This window comes from Schizosaccharomyces osmophilus, chromosome 3, assembly GCF_027921745.1.
Source record: "Schizosaccharomyces osmophilus chromosome 3, complete sequence".
Lineage (NCBI taxonomy): Eukaryota > Fungi > Ascomycota > Schizosaccharomycetes > Schizosaccharomycetales > Schizosaccharomycetaceae > Schizosaccharomyces > Schizosaccharomyces osmophilus.
The window spans coordinates 244,244-271,048 of NC_079240.1; the positions used below are offsets into that span (position 1 = coordinate 244,244).

Genomic DNA, 26,805 nt, shown 5'->3' on the forward strand with positions numbered 1-26,805 from the left:
CAACTTGGATATTTTTCAGTAAATTTATATAAACCCGGTATGTAGTAAGGATCTTCTAGGTTGATTTAGGGTATCGGATTTTTGGTAATTATTTAGACATTATTTTAATTCTTTTCTTAATCGATTGCCATAAAAATGGCTTAATTGGGAATGTAGTGAGACTAAGATTTCAGAAATGAGAATACAAGCTAATTTCTTGACAATTATGTGAATTCTTACGCCCGAATATGACTTATACTTTTTCGAACGACAGCGTTCATTTTGAGCATTTATGTGAATAGTAGTACGAACAAAGATAACAGGAAATCAGATTGAAGGTGAAAACGTCTATTTCTCCTTCCTTAATGACTCCATTTGGGTCCTTTTTTTTTTTTTTTTTTTTCAACATGTATTTCATACATGTTAATTCTATAAATCATAATTATGAGGTGGTTCATGAATAGATGATCAGCGCATCAATCCTCTTGATATTATGAGGGCATTAGACCGGTTCCGGTATGTTTTTGATCAACTTCATTTTTCGGATGCAGGGCCTCAAAAGTAGATAGTATACATAAAAAGAAAAAAAAGGAAGAAGAAGATCGTTACTACCTTGTGGGCGATTTGTTTGCATTCATAATCAAGGGTAAAATATGGAAGAAAAGAGAAACCGGTCTTAAAGATATAGCTATTGATTTGAAGAGAAAGACAGCACAACTCGGCCGCTAAATGTTGAGGACCAATAATTCTTGGATAATGATGAGAAATAGCTCAAAACACTACTTGGCTATCAACCAAAGCTGCATCGTACGTATGAGTTTTTCGAGAACTTGGCAAGCTCTTTTTCATGCTGTGATTGCATGGCAAATGTTCGCGGAGCCTTTTATATAGGATTGTTGGCTGATGGTTCTTCTGCTTACTGGATTACTTACTACATTTCGATCCCCCAAAGCTTAGTTTCTGCGGCTTCCATAGCCAAGACTGTTCTGCATTACCTACTGCAGGATCAGTGTATTTTTGGGCTTTTGCTGCTGGCGGAAGAAAATATGGTCTGCTGATAGGCTTCATGGTCGCTTGGTGGACAGTTGTAACATGGACCTCCTTTGTTGCCGTGGGTTGTCAATCAACAACAAAGTTTATATTTGGAGAGCTTCCTGTGTTTGACTCCAAGTTTTCAGCTAGCTCTTCCGACGTTAAGTTTCGAGTGTTCAATGGGCTGTGGACGAAGGCTTGCTTCTCATTTCCGTGCTCATTAACGGTATACCACCAAAGTGGGTCTGCTACGTATTTCAGCTTGTTATCCTACTGGACGTTTTGCTCAATATAATGGGCTTCCCTTCGCCGCTTCAAAGAAGTACGGTTTTCGAGACCGAAAATTCATGATGTCTACAAATTATGAGCTTGGGAACGTGAACCATGGAGGGTCTTGGTGTTTGACTTTTTTTTGTACGGCTTGTATCCTCGTCGGTTACGACGCTGCTGGACATGTGGCCGAGGAAACAAAGAACGCCAGTCAAACTGCCGCCCGAGGGCCGTTTTACTCTGCTCTTTCTAATAGTATTGTAAGTGCCGGTATAGTGGTCGTTTTCCTGTATTGCCTCCCGCCAAGCCAAACCTTGTATCCTCTAATGAAAACAAACGAGCATCAACCATTCGTACGCTTCTATGCTTTTGCATAGGGAAAAAGAGCCCGTGTTTTATTGAATGTTGTTGGCGTGTTTGAAAGCATGTTGGACACAACCGTATCTATCGTAGCTTCAAGTAGACTTGTATTTGCTGTTGCTTGCGATGGTGTTCTCCCCTTTTCTGAGAGGCCGATCAAAGTGGATAAACATGGTCAGCCAAAAAATGATGTCCATTTTATATCTTCTGTAGCAGCTATACTTTTGTTGTCCAATTTACCCAGTGCTGTCGCCTTTACCTCTTTAATGTCGGCAACCGCTGTACCCACGATTCTCTCATATATTATCATAGCTTTCGGGAGACTTTTTCTTTCCAAAGATAAATTTCCCAAACCCAGGTGGTTACTTGGATTTCTATCCAAGTCTTTCCTGGTAGTAACCTTTTTGTGGAATTTATTCACCGCAGTCATCTTGTTTTCACCAAGGCTTATCCTGTAACAGCAAATTATGCACCTGCTGTCTTTGGTGCAATGACAATTTGTGGACTGTTAAGTTGGCTCATGATACCAGCAGCCAAATGGAATACTTTTCATGAATCAGCGAATGACTGTAGTTTTGTTTCAAAACCAATTATGAAAATGCACATCACATCAAATCAAATAAAGATGAAGCAAGTTCCTAGTTTATTGATTCACAATGGGTTGCTAGGTTTTCGTTGTTTACTCATACTTGTGTATTTCAGTCGTCAGCATTTCTGTACACCAAATAGGAGCTCGTGTTTGGGGACTTATTCAAAAGATCAAAAGCCGTAGAATTGCTTGTAATGACTTTTAGGTAGCTGCAACCTCTTTCATACCTGCTGTGAATCTGCCTTTCCATTTGTAACAAAGCCGAATGAATTGCAACCGGACTCAGTCACTTGTTTAATACATTAGTAAAAATGAATAACTAAATGAAAAACTTGTTTTCTGATATCAAACGCATTCATGCAGACTGCTTGTTTACATTTTGTCACTTACTCCAGAGTACGTTTATCATACTACGAACTAGTATAATAAATAACTTCAACGTTCAAAAATGTTAAGCACTTACAAAAGACTAAAGAGTCATTCCATTTCTTCCAAAGAATGAAGAAATCAACGGATCTTCCTCCACCAGCCTATTCTGAGAAGCCGTTCAAGCCTTACAGCGACAAATCAGACGATGACGAAGATGACTATACACCTTTTGAACCTCCTTCTCCCCCTTCCTTTACAGGCAAGCAGACTACAGAAGTTGCAAGTGTTTCACTTCATGAACATGATAAAATTCGATTTATCAATTTCCCACCTCCTCTCTTAAGCGGTGCTGTGATCCTAATTCAACAATATTGGCCCCGGGGAATTCGAAGCCAACGGGCGTATGGCCCTTCACATGAAATCAAATTATCTGGAACTCCCTGGCTTGCAGAGGGATATAGTATAATTCATGTTCAACGTACAGTGAAAGAACTCATTGCTTACATGATGAGTCATAACTGGAAACTTTATGTGCTATGCAACGTTTCAGAGAAAATGGGCTCCTTAGACAGCTGGTTTTTCTTGCACGTCCCTGGTTTTGCTACATCTATGCTTACACCTAAACAAGAATGGTCGGTTATTACATTCGAAAACTCCGATCGTATACGCATTATTGATGGCTCACAACAATTAATTTCAATCATTCATAGTGCTTGTCTACAACACTGGTATCGTGGCTTGAAATCCTTCCGTCTTTATCGCGGTATGGTGCCTGAATGTAAACTTCGTGGATTTCCGTGGGCTGCCAACGGTACGGAAACTATGTATGTTCGTCTCTTCGTAGCGAAGCTGATTGAGCTCTTAGAATCTGCCGGGTACTCTATCGTTGGCACCCTCAATATATTTCGAACGGAAGATTACTCGTTTCCTGATTCTTGGGTCCTTTTGCATCCCTAAGTATACTAGATTTATCTCCATCGTCCTTACAGTTTATTCAACTAAATAAATCCAGTACTGAACAAACCCTCCTTAGTAAATCCAACTTTCGGTCTGATAGATACATATTATTATTGTCTTTTAAATCCTTTGAATGCTAATTTACGTTAATTTCAACTCTTTGCTTTGCCTTCCGTACATGGTTACTATCAGCAAGCATATGATTTCTGACTTGATAAATTATTCTTCTTACATATCCTACGTCTCATTCTTCATAAAAATGAATCCACTTTCCCGTCACCACACATAGTTGATTAATTCATCGACTTTAGACATTACCAAGACTATTGCAGTTTTCACTATTATCCAACACTTACGATGAAACTCATACAATCAAAAACTAAGTCTTAAGTATACTCAATATATAGATACTTTTATACTTAAAACCAAAATGAATGTTCAGAAAATTTTATTTTTTAGTTTTTACTAGACCATGTTGGATTATCTGCACAAATACACAGAACTTCAACATGCTTCTTTTTTTGTCTAAATATATATAACAACTTGCATGGCTCATAATATACGTACAAATTCTTAGGGAAGACTGTAGAAATCATTAATCGTAGTCCAAAGCATATTTGATGAGAGGGCCACCTAGCATACAGACCCTATCCACCATATACCTTTTTCAAAGTATATTACAGAGATTATAAACAGCAGGATGATAATTCTGTCTCATCCTTTATTTATAAAGCACATCATTCCCAATTTTAGGGTATAAAATTCAAATTTGTTGTCCTCTGAGAAACTCAACAATAATATACTTCGTCCTTTTCAAACCAGTCGAAAATTCCGAACCTCATTGTTAACTTTTAATAGAAAAAAACATTAACGACAATCTTAACATATAATGCAGAAACTATAATACACTTAGAGCACCTCGTGCTCCTTTTCATTTAACCACCCTTGTAAGCATGAGAACTTCTTTGACGAATTCTTTTACCAAAGAAATAAAAGAGGAAAGGAATGGGAACAAGGGCACAGCCAATAAAAGCCAACAAAGAGGTAGCCCAGTGAAAGTTCAAATTATTGTACATAGGACGAGCAACAACAGTCATACCACCACCGGCAGCATAACGCGTGGTTGTACCAACGGCCAATGCACTAGCCGCCAACTCGTGGTAGGAATCAACAAGATAAGAATAACAAGCTTGCAAGACATACAAAAATCCCCATCCCAAGAAGATCCCACTTACTAATGGGGCTGCCCAATGAACTGTTGGGTAACAGGTCCATGCCAACCAAAAGAGACTTATTGGAATGAAGAAGGAGCCGAAGAAGAGAGGCCATAGACGGTCTTCGGGACGAACATTTCCATTGTTCATCTTGAAGCGTTTCTTATAATGCCAGTGGATCAAGGGAGTAAAGGCGAAGCCTACGCCAACCCCGACGTCAACACCAAGCATAGCAAGACCCTCTTCACCAGCATTGAATCCGTATTGAGCAAACATCAAAGGATAACCGACGTTCACCATATAGAGAAGGACGTTGACGAATACAAGATACAAACAAATGGCTTGGACAATGGCTTCGGTACTCAAAAGCTTGATACCACGTGTTAACGAGGTACGGATAGCATTGGTAACACTACGTTGAAGCTCATGCTCGTTGTACCACAAACTGCAGCTTGTTTTTTTGCGAAGGTACCTAGCTTTAAAATCGAGAATTGTAGATCCATGACTTTCGGGCATGACAAATATAACGATTAACCAAGTAAGGCCAGCCCAAATCATATTAATCCAAAAGTCCCATCTCCAACCTAACTTGCTATCGGTGATAAAACCACCAATGGTAGGTCCAGTAAGGGGACCAATAAAGGCACAGGCACAAAAGAAGAGCAATGCTGAGGTACGCTCGACAGGGGAATAGAGATCACTAACAGTACCACCGCATGCAGACATGGGAGTACAAGCAAAGAAGCCGTGTATAAAGCGAAAAATAACTAAACTCCAAATGTTTTTTGAAAGCCCACCTCCGATTTGAAAGAGGGTAAAAATGATGAGCGTACAAGAATAAATAGGAAGCCGTCCATAGACCTCGGAAAGAGGAGCAAAAATAACAGAACCAGCAGCGAAACCCAATAAAAACACAGCAGAACACAAGTCACCGACAGCAGCACCTACGTGGTACTGTTTTGCAGCGACACCACCACCAGCAGAGAAAATACTGGAATTAGCGGTGATTACAATGGCGATAAAGGAAGCGATACCTAAGGTAAGATTCTTTTTCCACATAGGCCAGTTTTTGGGATTTAAAGGGTCGTCTAAACCGTCCCAAGCAACTTGGTAATCTGAATTGTCCTGCTCCTCTTGCGTAGATTTACTATGGGAAGAAGTAAACCCATCATCTTCGTCGCTGGATTGGGCCTGAGGCTCTACCTTTTCATGCTGCTGATGAGTAGGTTCTTGGCCTTGTGGAGCGGAAGCTTTCTTGGAATTAACGTTACTTAGGCTTGCATTGATGTCAATATGGCGGAACTTCCTACCTGTCAACAGAAAAATATAGTCCATTGTTTTCGTCTATATCAAAAAAACAAAAGATAAGAGAGATGTAAAAATAGAAAAGGAAACAATGGTTAAATAAAAACAAGAAGGTTAAGATGAAAAGAGAAAAGACTCCAAATGTTCAACAAAAAGAATGGACAGAACACGCAAGACGATATGCAGAAATCAAGCAACAAACGTCGTTGACAGCGAAAAAGCAGAAGGAAGGAAAGAGAAAAAAACGAAATAGAAAAGAGTGAAAGCAAACACCTAAATGAAAATGAATGTTGGGTGTTGATTTGTAGAGAACACTTTGCAAGAACTGACCTTTAAGATTAGAATTCCGCACGGTTTTATAAGAGATGTAGATAAATGCCTCGAAAGTCAAAGCGTCGTAGGGGTGAAATCAAGAGTTCAAAAAGAAACGAAGCAATGAATGAAACAAATTGAAAAATCGTCACTTTGTTTTAGCGAAACGAAATGCGAAAGACAAAAAAAATACAAACTACAAAAGAAAGCAAAGTCAATTCAATTCAAAAAGGATTAATCGGCATGTATTTCCAGTATTTAATCGAGGGAATCACGTAAAGCAAAGGGGGAAACAAAGCTTCAAAACGAATTAGGAAAGAGAAAAAGAAATAATAGAGAAAAGAAAAGGGTTAACGTGAGAGGCTAGAAGAAAGGGAGAAAAAGAGAAAATTGAAACTGAAACTGAAACCTCGGATCTCAAATCTCAAATAACAACAAATGAATTCCCTAAACAAAGCAAAGGCAGGTTGTTGGTAAAGGCGTGGATGATGAAGAAGAGAGAAACCAACCAAACCAAGGGGAAAGTGTAGTAAAGGAAACACACAAAAGCGTCCAAACACAAAGTTAGAAAAACAAAAAAAAAGGCGTCAGAAGAAGAATGGAAAGGGCTACCTGACTATGTGAAAGAAGGAAAAAAAGGATTAGATCTCGAGGTAGCGAAACTCGAGAATGAGTAAATACGAAATGGGGGGGATTCAAGAGAGACCTGGGGAATGCGGCCTATATAAATGCAAGAAAATACAAGACCCAGGACTCAAAGCTGTATGCGACTTAAAACAACATATCCAAAAATGACGCAAACAATAGAGGGAGAGCGAGATAGTAAGAGGAAGAAATAAGTTCGGCTACGTATCAATGAGGAGAAAGGTAACATCAATGAACAAAATAAGACACGAGACACGGTGGACTGGTAAAATAAAGTGCAACCACATACGAGTCACGTTGCTTGTTTTCATTGATTGGTGATTCAATAGGGTTTCTTAGCAATCTAGAACCATTGATACCTTTGCAATGCCGACGTAATTGTGGAGAGCCGGTAGGTGTAATCACGAGATCTTCTTCTTATTGCCGTCAATTGACGTCAAGTTCGAACCTTGTTGAGGCCTTTCGTGAGGATGATGGAAAAGAGAAGAGGAGCTTGAACGAATGAAAGAAAGAGATCAAAGAGGCGTCGAGGGGACTCCACTGTGGCCAAGGAGGGGGGACGGGAATGAGTGGATGAGGGAAATCAAAACAAAAGGCTGGGTAAACTTTAGAATTCCAAGTGCGCACCGCCGCACCTTGGAAAATGCAATGATGGGGAGGAAACTCTAAAGTATGTATGAAATCAAGCAAGAACCAGGGTAATGCACAGGTCCCCCAATACTCAAGAAGGCTCGTGCGTCGGAAGTAGAAACACCCGGGAACGGCCGGCATTGAGAAACAAAACAAAAAGAGTCTGTATCATGGATTAAAACAAACCATGGTTCTTTCTGCTGATTGATGGAGGAACGGCTGGTTTGGACGTTTAGATGCACCACTCGGTAGTAGAAATAACAAAGGGCGTTTTATTCGTACATACAAAGGAAGATGCCGAAAAACAAAACAAAAAAAAACAGTGATAAGCGACCGTGATTAGAACTCCCGATCGGTACTTGAGACGGCTGGCAGTTGTTGGCATCGGGAAAGAAACCGACTTTGAAGACAATTTGGACATTTCAGGATTTCCCAAAGAAAGAGGGAAAAAGAAAGAAAGAAACAGTTTCGGTGTTGAGCCCCTCTTGACCTTCTTGTTCCTCTTTGTTGTAAGGTGATACCACCAGTCGGCTTTTCCATCACGTTATAAAGACTCTGGTAAAAACGGCAGACTCGTTGCCTCTGATCACAAGACACCACACGACATCGTGCAAAAAAAACAAAACATGCATAGGAGGCCGCCCTGATTTTTCCTGGTGTACCAACGTTTGTTTACTTTTTCTTCACCTCGTTCCATGGTGGAAATCCAGTTTGCGAGTGCGGAGCCTTTACGGCAGGAGGGTTTTGCGAGGACTAGGTTCCTCGCTATTCATATTTGAAGGCAAAAAGATTCACTTGGGTTTCTCATTGCTTGTCTTTTTATATAGAGGTGATTTATTTCATCTCTCCTTATCCGTACACCGAAATTCTCTTCCCGTTCCGTTCCACTTCCGTAATAGACCCATCCCGACCTTTGCGGTTTTTGAAATACCGCGATTGGGCGTCGGTCGTAAGAAAGTGATGATTATACCAAACTAGCATACTCAGCAAGCAATGATTTTAAAAAGGAAAAAGATAGTTATAGATGGACGAGACAGTCTAGTCTTGTTTGCTCTGCTTTCCTCTTGCCTACTCGCCCATGTTGGTTTCGCGTCCTCCTTGCACTGGGTGGATTCCCCGGTGGAAGGATTTCTCTCGGTATCCACCACATACGGTTCCCGGGCAAACGTCCAACACAGCGGAACGTGAGACGTGATTTATAAAAACAAGAGGTTTTTCGCTTTTTTTTTTTTTTACACTGAAAACTAGTCCACCATCCATTGCAATTCAAGGCAACGCAGTTTGTTCTTTCCCATATCTTTTTTTTTTCTTTTTTTTTTATTGATTGTTTTGTTTGTTTTCAACTTGCCTCCCTTTCTTCTATAGAATTTTGCGTCTTCAATTAATGATTCATTCTCTCTTTTCTTTTTCTTTTCTTTTTGTGTTGACTTTTTCGTTTTTTTTCGACATCTTCCTTTTTGCTTTTCCCTTTTTGTTTACAAATAGTGAATGGGTCTTTTGAAACAACGGTATCATGAACTCTTGGACTTGCGCGTGCGTGGTGAACGCCTCCCCATAGCAAGGCGTCTTCAACACTTTACATGGGCATGGTTTGCTTCGACAATGGGTACAGGTGGTATTGGCATGATCACCTCCCTGTATTACTTTCGGTTCCATGGCCTCACCACCCTTGGAAAAATCATTTTCATCTTTCAACTATGTATTTTTTCCCTTTTCACAGTATGCATTCTCTTTCGCTTCCTTCGTTACCCAGGTACCTTTTGGAGATCTTGGAATAATGCTGGCGAAGCTGTCTTCATGCCGACTTTTCTCCTCTCCGTCGCCACCATCATCAGCAATTTCTACCCATATGCCTATCCATACACCGGTGAATGGATGGTTTGGACAATCCGCATTACCTATTGGATCTACTTTGTCATTGCTTGCATAGTTTGCGTCAGTCTCTTTTATACCCTTTTCCGCAACCATCCGTTTCAAATAGGTACCATCATCCCTGCCGTTGTTCTTCCCATCTTTCCTTGTATGATTTGCGGTGTCGCCGCCAGTGCCATTGTCGAGTCCCAGCCTCCAGCACAGGCAAAGAACATGATCATTGCCGGTATCGCCTTTCAGGGCTTGGGATTTTGGGTCTATCTTCTTTTGTATGGAAATAACCTCTTACGTCTCTTCACCGCCGGTCTTCAGGCCCCCTCTGACCGCCCTGGTATGTTTATCCTTGTAAGCCCTCCTTCCTATACAGGTCTTACTCTTTTGGATCTAGGTTTTGGTGCGGTTCACAAGCAGCATTCCATTTTCGTCACCAAAAACTCTCCCGACTGGTTAATGTTCATATGCACCTTCTTGGCTATCTTCATGGTTGCCTTGGGCGCTTTCAACTTTATCCTTGCTTTGGTTTCTGTCGTCGCCGGTTTTTGCTCTCCTGGCAAACTCAAATTCAAGATCTCCTGGTTTGCTATGATTTTTGCAAACGGCGGTCTTGTCATGGTTATCCAAGAACTCGGCAAGGCCGTCGACTCCAGAGCTCTTGATGTCCTTGGCCAAGTTTGCGGTGGTATCATATCCGTCGTCTGGGTCATCTTGATCCTTCTTGCTATTCGTGCCATATACGTCCAAGAAGTCCTCTATCCTGGAAAGGACGAAGATGTCAACATTCTTCCTCCTGATGTCCTCAAGTACTTTGAAAAGCTAGAACTATTTGGCGGAGACAACGCTGGAGGAAGTGATAATGGCTCCTCCAAAGATGGTCGTATCGTGCATGATGAAATGTATGTGAAAAAAATAAACCATACTCAAAATCTATAAAATTCGATCCTGTTTGATTTACCCTCCTCTTAAAAGTCCGTTGAGGAACCTTGTTTTATTGTTTTTGGTCTAAATTTTTTTTTTTTCTCCTTTTGGTCTCCTTTCATACATGGCAGTATAGAAAAGGACGGTTTGATTGTTTTGTTTGGTTATCGATGTTTAATATTGTTGCATAATCGTTTTGCTCGCATAAATCATGGTTTCATAAAGATGGAAATCTGACAAGCCTTAATACCTTCTACCTTCTATTATACCTCCTTTACACGTAACGTGTGTCCAATTTAAAATCCGCTAACTAATTTGTTACTATTTTCATTATATCTAGACCTATATTTATACCTTTACCTATATCCAATGTTCTGAATCGCTGCTTTTTTCTGGCAGGCTTGGATGGAACACGTAGGCTTCATTTCTGTACGAACCCCTTATATCGCTCTTTCTAATTGTTTTGACAGTTCGATTTCGATTTTCGGTTATAATCTAATACTAGCACTTGCTTTGATTGCTACAAATATACTGATAGGCTTGGATGAACAATTGATGTTTGGTGTTATACTTTATCAGCGTAAATACAGTTCATCTTGTAAAAACTTTTTGTTCAAATTGTAAGATATCAACTTTTTTTTTCATTATCATAAATAATTCCTGTGTATACATTAATAAGCTGCTAAAGTTGGTAATTCTTTTTACTTCCATAATGGTAAGCCGATTAACATTATCGTTGAGCAATCCTTCTTATATACCTACGGTCTGTTTTGCTATTTCTCATTGTGTTTGCTATCATAATGAAGTGCACCTCACAATACGGGAGGGGACGTCCCACATATAGGAAAGTGTGGCTTTCCTCTACCAACACCACAAATTCGAGTTTTTGGCGGCGATTTAGCGTTAAAACGGACTAAAAATCTCTATTTAATCTCACTGAGGAATCGCTAAATGTTGTCTGGAAGTCTCGTTCGAAATGTGCGCCGTGGTTTCGCTGTAACGAAGTCGTTACAGGTTTCCGGCGGGTAAGTAGAAAAAATCCTCCTTAATCTTGGTTCCTTGGCTTGGATTATAAATGACTAATCTTTTTAGAACAATTACAGCTAAGCGTGCCAATCTTTACCCCCTGATTAGTAGCATGGCCCGATCTTATGCTACTAAAAAAGAATATCCTCCATACACAGTTTTAAATATGCCAGCTTTGTCTCCTACTATGACTGCTGGTAATATTGGAGCATACCACAAAAGTATTGGAGACAGAATTGAGCCTGGTGATGTGTTGTGCGAAATTGAAACTGACAAGGCTCAGATGGATTTTGAACAACAAGATGAGGGTTATTTGGCTAAAATTTTGATTGAGACAGGTGCTAAGGATGTCCCTGTCGGCAAGCCCGTTGCTCTCACTGTAGAAAACGTGGACGATGTAGAAGCTTTCAATGATTTCAGCATCGAAGCTGCTGCTACTGAAACTCCTGAAACTCCTAAAGAAGAACCCAAGGTAGAAAAGGTTGAAGCTACTGCTCAACCCGAAGCTGCCGAGGCTGAGACACATGAAGCCACCAGTGTTGACGGCAACCGAATCTTTGCATCTCCTATTGCTAAGAAGTTGGCTGAAGAGAAGGGTGTTAACTTGTCTCAACTGCGCGGATCTGGTCCCAATGGCCGTATCATCAAGGTCGATGTCGAAAACTTTAAACCCGCCCAACCTGCCGCTCCTTCAAATAAAGCTGCTGCTGCCGCAACTACTCCTGCTGCTTCTGTTAAGGACGCTGCTGCCGCTGGCACCTATGAAGATTTACCCTTGAGCAACATGCGCAAGATTATCGCTTCTCGCCTTACTGAAAGTAAGCAAATCAACCCTCATTACTATGTTAGCGTCGCCATTGATGCCGAAAAGATTGTTCGCCTTCGCACTGCTCTTAACTCTATGGCTGATGGCCGTTACAAGCTCTCTGTTAATGACCTCGTAATTAAGGCTGTTACTGCCGCTTTGAGAGAAGTTCCCGAAGTTAATTCCGCTTGGATGGGTGAGTTTATTCGTCAATATAAGAACGTCGACATTTCTATGGCCGTTGCTACTCCTTCCGGCTTAGTTACCCCCGTTATCCGTAATGCTAGTGGCCTTGGTCTTCGTGAAATTTCCAACCTGGCTAAGGACTATGGTCAACGTGCCCGTATCAACAGATTGAAGCCTGAGGAATACCAAGGTGGTACTTTCACAATCTCTAATTTGGGTATGTTCCCTGTTGATCAATTTACTGCTATTATCAACCCTCCTCAAGCTGGTATCTTGGCTGTTGGTACTGTTAACGAGACTGTTGTTCCTGATAAGACCTCTGAGAAGGGCTTCAGGGTTGCTCCTATTATGAAATGCACTTTGAGCGCTGATCATCGCGTTGTTGACGGTGCTATGGCTGCTCGTTTCACCACCGCTCTTAAAAAGATCATGGAAAATCCTTTGGAGCTCTTGCTTTAAATGACGTCTTTCTTTTTAATTTAAAGGATTTGAATTCAGTATCCTTAATTTAAATCTAAATATTGCTGGTGACTAATGTGATTCCTTGCTGTGTTATTTCCTTCATACATTTAACGTTAAAGTCGAATGTAGTACCATTATCTACGAATGAGAATCAGTACATTTATTTCTTTTGTAAAGTTCAACTTTGTATACTGTAGTAAAAGCTTACATACTTAGCATAAGTTTAAAAGTATTTTCGGTGGATATGGAGAGTAAACATTTATTAGTTAGCGTTTTTATAATAAATTTGATACTAGAATAATTGGTTCGCTTAGATAAATTAAGATTACATGTTGTGTGCTTAATGAGATATGGTATACACCACCACCACCTTACTTCATCCGTTTACCAACTCGGACGCTGTTTCATGACTGACCTTTCAATTGGCTTCCATGTGGCTTTTATTTCGCTCTAAGCACAAAAAATTAGTACTCAAATGCTTTCCTTCAAGAAAAATAGGAGGGTCGGAGCCTAACGGTTCACCTTTAGCTTATTTGAGCTACTATGCCGCATCCAACTCAGGGAAATTGAGGAAGGTCATTCGTTATTTAAGTCGTCTTGTCCAACATAGCGTATACAGAAGAAGGGAAAAGTAAGAGGGTCTCTTGTAAGACAAGCTGTTTACTAACTTAAATAGTGAAACGGTCATCGCTTTGAAGATTTGTCGAACTTTGATCCAAAAGTGTCCAGAAAATGTAATGATCATGGCCTCAGAGATTGTTAAAATACTGTTGGCTTCTAGTAATCTCAAAAACTTGGACGTCCAAAACGTTTCAGTGGATTGTTTTGCTTCCTTTTGCGAACGGAGTATAAAAACAAATTCCTTGGCTTTTGGAAATGAATTTTATAAATCATTCGATGAATTGGTTTCGTTCTATTTTGACCTATCTAGAAGCGAAAGCCCCCCAGATCCCCAGCAATCAAGAATGCTAGGCTTGAAGGCATTTCACGCCTTGACATCTTGTAAGCTATCAAATGTTGAAGGCGAATCACGTAGTCAGCCCCATTTCGTTATTCATGCTTTTCTAAGTAATGCTTGGAGCAAAAATGAAATGGCCCAACAAAGCTTTATTGCTTTGGTACGCTCAACAGCTCAAGCATTTAGGCCATTACCTCCCAGTACTACTGGTATATCTTTACCAGAACATGATGAAGTTGGCGACACTGTAGAGATCGCGAATAAAAAATTATCGCTGAGGGTTTTATATAACGTATATACTCAGACCAATCCTCTATTCATGACTGAAAGCACGAAATCTCTAGTTCATTTTTTCTCTGGTAAATCAAATACTGTGGTTAATCAGACTTACATTTCTGTTATACTCAACCAAATAGTTGAGTGGACTCCCGTTGAACTACGGCATTCTATCTTTTTTTGCTGTTTACGTTGTTTGCAAAGCAGCCGCATTGAAAATGCAAATACTAATGTTTTGGTTCCCTACATGATCTATTCCATCCTTAACTCCCAAAATTCTATTCCGGGTCTTTCTGTGATTGACGTTCTCAGAGAGGTAGAATTTCATCTTCTAATTGCAATAGAAAATACTGAAATTAGTGATTCAGAATGGTACACGTTGTGTGCATCTCCAACTGAGCGATTACCTCGGCGTTTATATTTACTTCTGCTATGTATTACTTCCTTAATCAATCATCAGTATTACAACGAAGAGTTCGCCGATGTATGGAAAGAGATGGATTCACTTTCAAGTGAGAAAGCTACAACTGCCACTCAGCTGGTTGTGCTTACGGCTTTGGATATCATGCAGATGGAACAAATGGAGAAGGAAAGGCCTTCTTCAGTTGGTACACTTTCATTCATTGCTGATTTTTTGTATAAGGCTTGGCCAGCAACTTTTCAGCGTGTATATACTTCAGATTCACCATTTGTTCGCTTAAAGACCGTTAACGTTTTTTTTGAGTTTTTGAATATTTCACCTACCTCTATTTTTGACTTTAATACAGTTTTTGGAAAAAGCACAGTTTCTTATTTCTCCGCTTTATGGAGTTTCATCTACGAAATAAGTGGACAAATCGAAAAATGGCTTGGAAAGTTTTGTTTCTTGGGAGAGTTTGAGGCTGTACTCAGACTATCACAAAAATTTTATGCCGTTTATGGACCTATTACTGTAGCTGCTTTCCTCCCTTCGCTGTATCGAGCTTTAAATGCTACGGAAGGGCATTACTTGATATCCCATCAAGCTTTGATAGCCGATTATCTTCTTTATGTCTCTGATTGCTTGGGTAATGATACTTTAAAAAGGATGAGCTTAAAGTGGAGAATGTCTCTTCCGTCTGAAGTTCTCGTAGGTTTGGATTTTAACGGCAGAAAGGCCAGAAATTTGTGGGATCCCTTGCCCACAAATACTACTAGCACTATATCTCTTTCACTTGATGAAGTTGTTTCAGAATTGTTACAGAAAAATCCTTCAGTTTATCCTGAGGAATCAAAAGTTTTATTTTTGGAAAAATCTTGGCATCCAAAGTATTCGAGCTTTTATGAAAAAATACAGAAACCTACTAAAACAGTTACTTTATCTTCTTCTTCAGAAAACTCATTTACTAATGGGCTGATGATGTCAGATTTTAATCCAAATCCAATAATGGTTCACAAAACTCATCCATCTGCGAAAGTCGACAATCAGAACCCAAAGAACGAGAAAATTCTGACGTTGAAGCAAGCTTTGGAATCTCCCCCGAGTGCTCGGACATCATCGGGCTTCCGTACGCCATCTGAAATAACACTGTCATTGCGTTCTGCTAGTCCCCTCCCATTATTGGACATTTTTAATATGAATAACTCTCTCTCAGCACCGACTATCCAACACCCCCCATACGTTAACTTATAGAGATTGTTTTTGCATGTTTGGGATATATGAAATTGTCAAAAAATATCGCTTTCCTCTTGACCTCGTTCTTTGAGGTTAATGGAGCTATCACTCATTCTGTTACAATATACGTACATATCTAGATATATATATATAGGTATCAATGTCACCTAAAATACAAGTCTATTTTCTTGTGGTTTAGTGTTCGAATGGTAGTTCCATCAATATAAACACGTAAACCATCAACCCCGCTGGGTTTAACAAGAAATCTCTAAAGAAACTAAGGTTAGGCTCTTCTTGTTTACACCCCATTTATTTTCCCTACGATCCTCAGCACGCTCCACGGAAAACGACAATTACCATGAAATGGCAACACATAAATTACGTATCGATGGAAAATAAGCCACAGCTTGTCATTGACATACATGCATACTTACTTAAGCAGTTTTCTTTATAATATCAATTACTAATTAATTCAATCCTAAACAACCAATTGATAAGATTGATTAGTAAAGGCTCGATGAAAATCATCAAGAACTTTACTTCTTACCAGCCTTTTGGGCAGCCTTGGTAACCTTAGCTTGACCAGGGGCAACCTTCTCGACGGCCTTGATGACACCGACAGCGACGGTTTGACGCATGTCACGGACGGCGAAACGACCAAGAGGAGCGTAGTCAGTGAAAGCTTCAACGCACATAGGCTTGGTAGGGACCATTTGAGCGATACAAGCATCACCGGACTTGACGTACTTGGGGGCTTCTTCAATCTTCTTACCGGTACGACGGTCAATCTTCTCAACGAGCTCGTTGAAACGGCAAGCAATGTGAGAAGTGTGGCAATCCAAAACAGGAGAGTAGCCAGCAGAGATTTGACCGGGGTGGTTAAGAATAATAACTTGAGCAGTGAAGTTAGCACAGCCCATAGGAGGGTCGTTCTTGGAGTCACCAGCAACGTTACCACGACGGATATCCTTAACGGAAACGTTCTTGACGTTAAAGCCGACGTTGTCACCGGGGAGACCAGCTTGAAGAGACTCGTGGTGCATTTCGACGGACTTAACTTCAGTGGTGATACCAGAGGGGGCAAAGCTGACGATCATACCGGGCTTGATAGTACCGGTTTCGACACGACCGACGGGGACTGTACCGATACCTCCGATCTTATAAACATCTTGAAGAGGAAGACGGAGAGGCTTCTCAACGGGACGGATAGGGGGCTCAATGGCGTCAATGGCTTCCAAAAGAGTCTTACCCTTGACGACACCAGCAGCCTTGCTCTCCTTTTGCCAGCCTTGGTACCAGGTCATGTTGGTGGTGGGTTCAATCATGTTGTCACCTTGGAAACCAGAGACAGGGACGAAAGGAACGGTCTTGGGGTTGAAACCGACCTTCTTGACGAAGTTGGAGGTCTCCTTGATAATTTCCTCAAAACGAGCTTGAGAGTATTGGACGGAGTCCATCTTGTTGACAGCAACGATGAGTTGCTTGACACCCAAGGTGTAGGCAAGCAAAGCGTGCTCACGAGTTTGACCGTCCTTAGAGATACCAGCTTCGAATTCACCAGTACCACCACCAATGATGAGGATGGCACAGTCAGCTTGAGAAGTACCGGTAATCATGTTCTTGATGAAGTCACGGTGACCAGGGGCATCGATAACGGTAACATAGTACTTGGGAGTTTCGAACTTCCAGAGGGCAATGTCGATGGTGATACCACGTTCACGTTCGGCCTTGAGCTTATCCAAAACCCAGGCGTACTTGAAGGAACCCTTACCCAATTCGGTGGCTTCCTTCTCGAACTTCTCGATGGTACGCTTGTCGATACCACCACACTTGTAAATCAAGTGACCGGTAGTGGTAGACTTACCAGAATCGACGTGACCGATAACGACAATGTTAATATGTCCCTTTTCCTTGCCCATTTTGTTGTTGTATTAAAGTGGTTGGTGGATGGAAGCTTATTACAGTCCCATGTTCTACTTAGTAGTTCCGGTGTGACTGTTTTCCTTGCGGAAAATATGTGACTTGCTTTACTATCGTTGCTCTTTGGTAACTTTGCTTTGCGTAGAAGTTTAAAGACTGCATTAGTAAATAAATAAAATAGAATAAATAGTAGGATGGAAAAACTGCATAATTACAATTCTGGTTGAAGATAATTATCGCGGTTTTAGGTTCTATTATAGTCAAATCAATAGTAAGAAGGAAAATTCAGGGGTACGACACATTGTGGAAGATCAGTACTGATTTACTAAAATCACAGAACAAGAATCATCAATATAAGATTGAATAAAGAAGAAATTGATTACCACAAGTGTTCAATTAATCGAATATAAAAGGCAATCCTGCAGATGTTATTCCATTTAGGAAACGCTGTTTTCATTTATTTCCTCACACATATAGCTGAATACATGGTCGTACTATCACGTAAACAAATGGGAACGATGGTTTTTGTTGTTAATGCTTGCTTTTATACACTACAAATTAGAAAGGTATACTACGATTCTCTTTCCTTCGTTAAAGCAGTGAATCCTAGAGCAATGACATTCATACTAGCTGTATTTAATTATAATACAACAAAAGTATCTAGTAACAGATTCGTATCCTCGAAACGCTCTTTAATCCCATTTTCCAAGGTTGACTTTAGATTATGTTTTTGTTACTGATGGCGTCAGCATACCTGGCATGAAAAGTGTAAGAACAAAAAATACCTACTTAACAAAGATCCTTCTTTTAAATAGACAATTTCCAAATAAGTTCTTGCATTTGTTTTTTTGACACACAAAAAGGATAGCAAGTGAAATATCGTAAAACTTTTACAACGAGGATTTATCTGTCACTTGCCAACGTCAAAATTTGCCCCTAATCTTTGACAGTTTCCGACAATGTCAGGTAATAATTTATTAGAAAATATCAAAACAAGTACAAAGGAATTAGTGGATTTGTGTAATTGGATATCAATTTCACAATCATCTTTGCCTGCGTTGATTGACGCGCTGAAGGGTACGTTGCAAGATGCTCGTCCATTAAAGTTTCCTTTAAATTTTAAAAGTATAGAGGATGAAGTGAATTTTGTTGCTCTCTATGGTCTAGTAAGTTTTGGCTCTGGCTTCCGAGAACAACTTCACGAAGCGTAAGTCTCTTCTTATCTATCAATTTTGTAAAGCTATTTTGCTTCGCAAAGGTTTTAGTGCTTTACTAACTCAAGCTTTCTACAGAATTGGACGTGGTGCACAAGAAGCTTCGCTGTTTTTGATGCTGTCCATTTATATTTCCAACGAGAACGGAATCCCAGATGCCACTCACTTAACAAACATCAAAGAACACGATATCCAATCTTGGATGAATCTCCCTGCTATAGAAGAAACGCCAGTGGAATCCCTTCCTGGAGTCTTTGCAGTTTCTTCTAGTCACTTGATGGAATTGGTGAAGAAAATGACTTTTGTACTTAATTCTACGGGAGAGATTTTAAAGAAGGAAAACTTCTCGTCATTGGGAGAATTCTGCCTTCGATATGGCAACAGCAAGGATCCTTCAATCCTTATCCATGCGCTCGTTAGCACGTTTCCAGCATTTCATGATATCGAGCAAGTTTTTGGAAAAGAAGTTTATTTATTAAAAAAGGCACAAGTAGTTGCTTACCAGCTATCGCTTTTGTATCCCGACAGATTTGGTCGTCAAGGGTTGTGTATTTTCGCCGACAATGTTATACCAACTGTCCTATATCTTTATGGAGTCCTAGAAATTCCTAATGAGTTAAAAGCAAAGTTGGAGAATAAGACGCCATTAGAAAAAGAAGAAATAGTTGTGCTTCGAGCGTCTTCTGTTTTTGTCTGCGAATTGATTTCCGAAAGAACTAAAATCCCATCTCCTCAAATAGATCAAGCTCTCTGGAAGTTAGGAAAGTTCTCACCTGAAATACGAAATTCTCCACGTTTCTTATACCAAGACACCATTATGTTTTAAAAAAAGCGATGAATCATCCTTCTCTCACTACATTAATAATAATATCAAATTCTGAAACATTGCATTTACATAAATAGGGAATTTAGTATCTATGATTTATCATAGTTCAAACAATCTTTTATTTACTATTTCGTTTTCCATTTGCATATCAGATCAGATAAAATTTAAAGTGTGGGTATTGTTGTACTACGTCGGAAGTCATAGAAATAAGCAGCGCTAGGTGATGTGATTTGTTGTAGACAAAGCCAAAACCATCGGTACCACCATTGTTTATAGCGAATATTACGGTTGTTTTTTTTCTTGCCTTTAACCAGCATCATTAAAGTAAAGGAGAATGCTTCATCGACGGGTCCATTTTAAATCCCAGTCCACTTTGGACTTTGACAGTATTGCTGTTAGTATTTCAGCGAGCACCATGAAAAACGAGCTTGACAAACTTGTACATAATTCCAAGGTGACTGATCGACGGATATTCAAACTTCAGATGGAAAACTTTTTTGCTCTGTATCGGAGGTATTTATTGCATACAGTTAAAGGATATGAGTGTGATTGGGATTCGATTCGGCCTTTGGGGCCCCAGGATGTCACGGATTACATGAGTTTACTTCCTTGTGAACAAGGATCAAAGTATTTGGACCGGGTAGCAGTTCTAAAACTAAATGGTGGAATGGGGAATAACATGGGTATAAATAAGCCGAAAGCATTAATTGAGCTTCATGACAGTCAGACGTTTCTTGACTTGAGTATCCAACAAATTGAATACCTTAATAAACGATACGAGGTGGCGGTTCCTTTTTTATTAATGAATTCTTGTGATACAAATGATGAGACATGTAAAAGTCTTCGAAAATATACTGGCTACAACCTTGACATATCTACCTTTGAGCAGTCGCGGTATCCTCGCGTTTCCGTGGGTTCTCAGCTTCCAGTTCCAAAAATTGCTCCTTCTCCCATTGAGGAATGGTATCCACCTGGACATGGGGATGTTTTTGAGGCCCTCGTCCACTCGGGAATTATAGACCGTTTGCTCGCACAAGGAAAAGACTATTTATTCGTGAGCAACATCGATAATTTGGGTGCATCTGTCGATCTCAGACTTCTTTCACACGTTATAGAAAACGAAATAGAGTACGCGATGGAGGTTACTGATAAAACCAAAGCGGATGTCAAGGTTGGTATCCTTGTTAACCAGGATGGCATTTTACGATTGTTAGAACGAAATCAAGTTCCAGAAAAGCACCAGGAAGAATTTACTTCAGATCGAGTTTTCAAATCTATCAATACGAACAATGTTTGGCTTTATTTGCCAGCTGTTAAACGAGTAGTTGAAAATCGAGAACTCAATTTGGATATAATGCCGAACATCAAAACCATCAACCGTAATGATGAATCAACTAGGGTAATCGAGTTTACAACTTCTATTGGTTCCGCCATTAGTCAATTCAAAAAAACCGAGGGAATAAAAGTTAACCGTCAAAGATTTATTTCCGTAAAGAAGTCTGCGGATTTGCTCCTTGTACGTGGTGATTTGTATTCCATTGATCATGGATCTTTAAAAATCGATGAATCTAAGGTTGGGTTTTCTCCTCCAGTTGTCAACTTAACTAATGAGTTTACTGACGAAGCAGAATTGTTTCGTCGAATACCGCACATGCCCAGTATTAAAGATTTAACTTCGCTGTCGATTTCTGGTAATGTTTATTTTGGAAAAAATGTTGTTTTGAAAGGCAATATTGTTATCGTAGCATCACCAAATGCGACGCTGCATATCCCACCTAACGCTGTTTTAGAAAACTGTGTAGTATCTGGGAACTGTAAAATAATGGACCACTAACGCTCTTTTGCTAATTGCGAAAACTTTTATGTATGGATTTTTTATGATTAGATATGGAATACTGTAAATGACTTGCTAATACAATCTCATTTTCAGTATATGATTCAACTTTAATTAATAAATTATAGGAATTTTATTATCGTAGTATATATTGACATCTAAATATTCAGGTATATCCTGCAAAAACTACACGAATTGCTTTACGTTTGGCACATTTCAACAAACAAACGAATATTATCTTTTAATGAACGGACAACTGAAATATGTAGTTCCAGCATAAGGACTATCCAGGTCCTCTCCAAAGTTCTTGCGTAAGATACGAGGATAACTTACAGCAATCGTAAACAGGAATGTGACAGTTAATTTAGATCAAATTATAAATAACAAAAACGACTTAATAAAGAAAGGACAGAAAAGAACAGCAAGCTTCACAATATCAAAGAAAAAACAAAATAAAATCAGCGAATTAAATTTCATGAATTTTCAAAGAACAAGATATTGTTATTTCAACTCGGTTATGCAACTCAATCCATCACGGCTCGCATAAGACGCGATGTTCAATCCTCGTCTACAAGTTCATAATTATCAGTAATTAACTGGGAACTCACAAAAGGAGATTATTATCATCACTGGAAAGAAGATTAGAGGTAGGTGGAATAGACGATGTAGAGACAGGAGGAACCATCGAGACTGGTGGGGAGTTTGTACCCGTTTTCGAATGGTCATCATGCTTCACTTTGGTTACCGCTGAACTCCAGAGACTACCGAAAGCATCTCCACCAGAGCCCGAACCTTTCACGACCTTGGCTGATTGAGTAGTTTGGGTGGATGAGGGATAGTTTTGAGGTGAGAGACCGACGGCAGTAGGAGTATTAACGTTTAAAGAAGCAACGTTTCCAAATGAGGGGGTGGCGGCAGATGAAGAGAAAGAGTTGAAAGAAGCCATATTTCCAATTCCACCAGACGCGGAAGGAGCTGAGGGCGCACTCTGAAAATCGTCAAAAGCATCGTCGTCGTCATTTGCAGAAACTGCAGCGGCAGTTGAAACAGCAGAGGAAGTTTGAAAGTCACCAAATCCATCATCATCCCCAATGTTAGCAGTATTAGCGGAAGTGGGTATGGTTGAAGAAGCGGGTGCAGGAGCGGCGGGCTCTTCGAGTCCAAGAAGATCAGCCACGGCAGACTGTTGCTGTTGCTTGGGAGGGGGAGAAATTGGAGTGGCACTGGGTTCGGAGTTTCTTGTAGTATGTGGAGACAATCTAGATGCACGTGCACTAGGACCAGCACTATCATGGTTTTCATTATATTCGTCGTACTCGGAATGATCATGAGTATCGCTATAGGAAGACGAGTCATGGAAACCAGGGCCACTGCCATAGTCAGAAAAGCCGCCACCATCCCCATAAACGCGATTATTTCTAAAACTAGTAGCATGTGGAGAGCTTCCGAAACCCGAGTACCTTGGGCGGGATCCGGAAGACAATCTTGCATCAGCGTCATTACCTACGCCGAAGTATTTACCGCGAGTTTGTCGAGCCTTTCGTCTCTCCTGGCGTATACGATCGTTGTCGTTGAGCAGCTCAACCAATTCTTTTGCTCTAGTTCTCACATTCAATCCTTGGTCTCTTTGATAACGGTCGATGTAATGAAAGTTGCGTAACATCTTAATCGTTGCCTGATGGGCACGAGCATCGTCGATAACTCTTTCAGAACCATTCTTTACTAGAAATTCCAACAGTTGAAGAGCTTTGTAGATTTGGCGCCATTCTTCGGCTGTCTTCTCGGTGAATCTGCGGTAAACCATTGGCATAATTTCATTCAATTGAGAATAGTTATGCGTTCCTTGGGCAATTTCCATCATCAAAGACGTACTTGAACCCCAGGGTTCGTTATTTGTGGCTTCACGCACTTTAGCTTCTGTCGAAGTATAATTCATTACCACATTTTGCGCTTTCCTAACCGCTGCTTTAATGTCATACAAATTAATGTTTTTTATACTTGATTGAAGCCCGTCCATCTGAATTTTTGTTTTTCTCCTTCAAGAGTTTCTCAATTTGTGTAGTGAAAGCCTTGTCCAAATTTTGTGGACTTTTTTCTTTTCAATTTCTAAAAGCTGTTTTTGTCGTATTTGTCTCTAACGACTTAAATCTTCTTTGGAGATCTTTTCTCTGTGAATTGTACTCTGCAGGTGCCTGCGAGTTAAATTCTATAAAACCGTAGTGGTGGCCTTGACTACTGTCTTCTTGCGCGGTTCATTGCTGTAAGTTGGATTTCGCACTCCGGTGCATTTCGATAAACGAATAACAAGTAGATTTGTTTGTGTTAATAAACAAATCGAAAAAGAAATTATGATTGATTTAGCAAGAGAGGATGCCAGTGGATCTGAATTGTTAGTATTCTGCTTGGGCTATTCCGGTTGACTTTAATTCTTTTACCCTTGATAGGAGTGATGATTGTCTCCTTTCTTTTTTGTAGAAATAAATATCTTTTGGTTTTTGCTCTAATGTAGCCTAGTTTTGAAAACAGATCTTTCAAACTAGCAATGTTTAGATGCTTTAGAATACAAGTTATACAGTATAGCGGACGAATAAAAAAGTTTGAGTGAATATTTACGGGCATCTATGTATGTTAAAAATAGGAACAAAGGAATGATATTTGGTTAAGAATTAACTGAAAAAAATCCAAAAAATGGGCTTCACCCATGAATGACGACAACTTTTTCATCATCTTCTTTCGAACTTGTCCATCAGGAACACTGTGAATTGGATATAGGACGCGTGAGGTTTATACGAACTTTTTGTAAGTAGGATTCCACTCGTGCTTCAAAATCCATTCACTTAATTCCTTGTCATCGGTGGGGTACTCAGTGGTACTCAAGTTTTCTTTTCTGGCTTGCTTCAAAACAGCTAGCGTAATGTGACGGGAAATTTCACGAGCGTTCTGCAAATCCGGCAAAAGAGCTTCTTCCGACTTGAACAAATCCTTTGGGACGGTTGCCAAGGCGTCAGAAGCTGCCTTCATCATACTATCGGTCAAAAATTTGCAGCCGGAAAGCACACAGCCCACTCCCAAGGCAGGATAAAGAAGAGCATTGTTGCATTGGGAAACAATGTATTCCTTGCCGTTACGCTGGATAGGGGGAAGAGGTGATCCGGTAACAAGGAGTGCTTTTCCATTTGTCCACTCATCAATCTGATCGGGTTTGGCTTCCATTAGCTTGGTAGGATTCGAGATGGGGAAAATAATGGGTTGTTCAACATGTTTAGCCATTTCGCGCATAGCTTTTTCGGTAAATTTACCAGCTTGACCAGAACAACCCAACAAGACAGTAGGCTTCACACGAGAAATGGCAGTCTCTAAATCAACATCATCCTTAATATCTTGGAAACCGTCGTTTTTCTTCAAGAAAGGCTTTTGACCTTCCGTGGCAACATTAGCATGCTTTTCGAGCAATAAACCATAGCGATCAACCAAGTAAATACGATCGAACGCTTGTTGCTTGGAAAGGCCATCCCCAACCAAGGCACTGATGATTTGGTTGGAAATACCGATACCAGCGGTACCGGCACCGAATATCATGATGCGCTGTTCGGTCAAAGGTGATTTTGTAACTTGGAGAGCGGCTACAATGGCAGCCAAGGCGACGGCACCGGTACCTTGAATGTCATCGTTGAAGCAAGCAAACTCTTTGGTGTACTTGTCCAATATGCGCTTAGCATTTTTCAAACCAAAATCTTCAAAGTGAATGAAGGCATGGGGAAAGACCTCTTTTATGGAGCCGAGAACGGTGCTCAAATATTGGTCATATTCTTCACCATGTACACGGTCCCTTTTAAGACCCATGTATTGAGGATTGGAACGATGCTTTGGGTTGTTAGTACCTACATCCAAAACAATTGGTAAAAAGCTGTTGGGATCAAGACCGGCACACAAAGTCATTAAATGACCTTTGGCAACGGAAATTAAGACACCACCAACACCTTGATCACCGATACCCAAGATACCTTCGGAGTCGGTGAGGATGATGTACTTGACGGAATCTTTTGTTCCAAAGGCACCAAGCTGGTGCTTAATGTATTGAGGATCCTTGTGCTCAATATCCAAAAAGCATCCCTCGGGATAACGGTATACGTCTGAGTATTGCATAATAGCATCTCCCTCCGTTGGTGTATAAATAATGGGGATCATTTCGACTAAATGTTGGCTAAGCAAAGCATAAAACAAGGTCTGGTTTTGGATACTTAATTGCGACAAATAAAAGTTTTTCTCCAAAACTCTCTCACCGTATGATTTGTATTGCTCATAGGCTCTGTCAATCTGTTGTTGCAAGGTTTCCACAACAGGGGGCAGACGAGAGGTAAGTTCATACTTGATACGTTCTTCTTCCGTAAAAGCTGTGCCCTTATTCAAGCGGGCATTTGCCAACAAAGCTTCACCCTTCAAAGAGCACTTGATTTCGGTTTCCGACATGGTGTGAGTGTTTGTTTTGCTTTTGCAATGGACAATAGGGTATAGTCAAAAAACAAATAGAACAAACAAAAACAAATTAAAATAAAATAAAATAAAACTTCTTAATACAAAGTGTATGAAATTGTGCTATTAAATACTGGAGTATACGTAGAACCGTGTGATACTGTACGTTATACGGAAACGTCTGTATTTTGTCAAAGCTATAAGCTATGCAGGTAGAAGAGGTGATGTGCTTCCTGGGTGCAAGTAGAAGGAAGCACTGTTTATATACCGTACGAAGGTGGTGATTGTTTTTGTATGAAGATCGGTACTGATGGGTTTCTCGACCTAGCCAGATCTTTTTGTATTGTCGTTTGGGGAAACTTAGCGTACCTGCAAGATACGTATCGTTGAGTCCATCCACAATTATCAATGACGGGAATGATGATAAACAAAAGAAGAACCAGCATCCAATCCTCTCGTCTACCTTGGCGTGCCATAGCCTAACTGTTGGCACTGTTCGTCATACTGTTTTTCCTCTTCCTTACTGACTGACTTGAGATAACGAAAAGAAAAGAAACCAAGGAAAAATAAAGAACGAATCGAATCAAAATTTTTGTTTTTTTCTACTCTGCTCTATGCTTCGTTATCCAATTTATCATTCTAGTCTATAATTTGCTATCCAATGGAACATCTTCTCTTCTTAAACGGTAGTCTCATATACCAGAGTGCGTTCTTTCTCTTTAAACTCTTTTTCAACCCCCAAG

The 26,805-nt window shown here is 40.1% G+C and overlaps 13 protein-coding genes across 13 annotated transcripts; 8 read left to right on the forward strand and 5 right to left on the reverse strand.

The window, feature by feature from the left end:
• Positions 1 to 1,358: 1,358 nt before the first annotated feature.
• SOMG_04165 (Amino acid permease) lies at positions 1,359 to 1,658 on the forward strand (the record flags this gene model as incomplete). The annotated part of the gene is made up of 1 exon (XM_056182952.1): positions 1,359 to 1,658. One exon carries the CDS (start codon positions 1,359 to 1,361, stop codon positions 1,656 to 1,658), a length of 300 nt encoding a protein of 99 aa, XP_056038974.1.
• Positions 1,659 to 1,706: 48 nt separating this feature from the next.
• On the forward strand, positions 1,707 to 2,099 carry SOMG_04166 (Thiamine transporter Thi9; the record flags this gene model as incomplete). The annotated part of the gene is made up of 1 exon (XM_056182953.1): positions 1,707 to 2,099. One exon carries the CDS (start codon positions 1,707 to 1,709, stop codon positions 2,097 to 2,099), a length of 393 nt encoding a protein of 130 aa, XP_056038971.1.
• Positions 2,100 to 2,728: 629 nt separating this feature from the next.
• Positions 2,729 to 3,556, forward strand: SOMG_04167 (SJAG_02143-like, conserved protein; the record flags this gene model as incomplete). Its single annotated transcript, XM_056182954.1, has 1 exon — positions 2,729 to 3,556. One exon carries the CDS (start codon positions 2,729 to 2,731, stop codon positions 3,554 to 3,556), a length of 828 nt encoding a protein of 275 aa, XP_056038972.1.
• A 935-nt stretch (positions 3,557 to 4,491) lies between these two features.
• On the reverse strand, positions 4,492 to 6,105 carry SOMG_04168 (transmembrane transporter; the record flags this gene model as incomplete). Its single annotated transcript, XM_056182955.1, has 1 exon — positions 4,492 to 6,105. The coding sequence occupies one exon, from the start codon at positions 6,103 to 6,105 to the stop codon at positions 4,492 to 4,494; it is 1,614 nt and encodes a 537-aa protein (XP_056038981.1).
• A 1,353-nt stretch (positions 6,106 to 7,458) lies between these two features.
• Positions 7,459 to 7,803, reverse strand: SOMG_04169 (uncharacterized protein; the record flags this gene model as incomplete). Its single annotated transcript, XM_056182956.1, has 1 exon — positions 7,459 to 7,803. The coding sequence occupies one exon, from the start codon at positions 7,801 to 7,803 to the stop codon at positions 7,459 to 7,461; it is 345 nt and encodes a 114-aa protein (XP_056038982.1).
• A 1,347-nt stretch (positions 7,804 to 9,150) lies between these two features.
• Positions 9,151 to 10,464, forward strand: SOMG_04170 (transmembrane transporter; the record flags this gene model as incomplete). Its single annotated transcript, XM_056182957.1, has 1 exon — positions 9,151 to 10,464. The coding sequence occupies one exon, from the start codon at positions 9,151 to 9,153 to the stop codon at positions 10,462 to 10,464; it is 1,314 nt and encodes a 437-aa protein (XP_056039013.1).
• Positions 10,465 to 11,400: 936 nt separating this feature from the next.
• On the forward strand, positions 11,401 to 12,925 carry lat1 (dihydrolipoamide S-acetyltransferase E2, Lat1; the record flags this gene model as incomplete). The annotated part of the gene is made up of 2 exons (XM_056182958.1): positions 11,401 to 11,474; positions 11,542 to 12,925. 2 exons carry the CDS (start codon positions 11,401 to 11,403, stop codon positions 12,923 to 12,925), a joined length of 1,458 nt encoding a protein of 485 aa, XP_056039067.1.
• A 434-nt stretch (positions 12,926 to 13,359) lies between these two features.
• Positions 13,360 to 15,813, forward strand: efr3 (phosphatidylinositol-4 kinase plasma membrane scaffold Efr3; the record flags this gene model as incomplete). The annotated part of the gene is made up of 2 exons (XM_056182959.1): positions 13,360 to 13,559; positions 13,605 to 15,813. 2 exons carry the CDS (start codon positions 13,360 to 13,362, stop codon positions 15,811 to 15,813), a joined length of 2,409 nt encoding a protein of 802 aa, XP_056039069.1.
• Positions 15,814 to 16,331: 518 nt separating this feature from the next.
• tef101 (translation elongation factor EF-1 alpha Ef1a-a) lies at positions 16,332 to 17,714 on the reverse strand (the record flags this gene model as incomplete). The annotated part of the gene is made up of 1 exon (XM_056182960.1): positions 16,332 to 17,714. The coding sequence occupies one exon, from the start codon at positions 17,712 to 17,714 to the stop codon at positions 16,332 to 16,334; it is 1,383 nt and encodes a 460-aa protein (XP_056039068.1).
• A 960-nt stretch (positions 17,715 to 18,674) lies between these two features.
• qtr3b (tRNA queuosine modification protein Qtr3-like) lies at positions 18,675 to 19,755 on the forward strand (the record flags this gene model as incomplete). Its single annotated transcript, XM_056182961.1, has 2 exons — positions 18,675 to 18,922; positions 19,008 to 19,755. The coding sequence occupies 2 exons, from the start codon at positions 18,675 to 18,677 to the stop codon at positions 19,753 to 19,755; spliced, it is 996 nt and encodes a 331-aa protein (XP_056039064.1).
• Positions 19,756 to 20,089: 334 nt separating this feature from the next.
• On the forward strand, positions 20,090 to 21,589 carry ugp1 (UTP-glucose-1-phosphate uridylyltransferase-like Ugp1; the record flags this gene model as incomplete). Its single annotated transcript, XM_056182962.1, has 1 exon — positions 20,090 to 21,589. The coding sequence occupies one exon, from the start codon at positions 20,090 to 20,092 to the stop codon at positions 21,587 to 21,589; it is 1,500 nt and encodes a 499-aa protein (XP_056039063.1).
• A 604-nt stretch (positions 21,590 to 22,193) lies between these two features.
• On the reverse strand, positions 22,194 to 23,606 carry ent3 (ENTH/VHS domain protein Ent3; the record flags this gene model as incomplete). The annotated part of the gene is made up of 1 exon (XM_056182963.1): positions 22,194 to 23,606. The coding sequence occupies one exon, from the start codon at positions 23,604 to 23,606 to the stop codon at positions 22,194 to 22,196; it is 1,413 nt and encodes a 470-aa protein (XP_056039066.1).
• A 767-nt stretch (positions 23,607 to 24,373) lies between these two features.
• On the reverse strand, positions 24,374 to 26,059 carry mae2 (malic enzyme, malate dehydrogenase (oxaloacetate decarboxylating), Mae2; the record flags this gene model as incomplete). Its single annotated transcript, XM_056182964.1, has 1 exon — positions 24,374 to 26,059. The coding sequence occupies one exon, from the start codon at positions 26,057 to 26,059 to the stop codon at positions 24,374 to 24,376; it is 1,686 nt and encodes a 561-aa protein (XP_056039065.1).
• Positions 26,060 to 26,805: the final 746 nt, after the last annotated feature.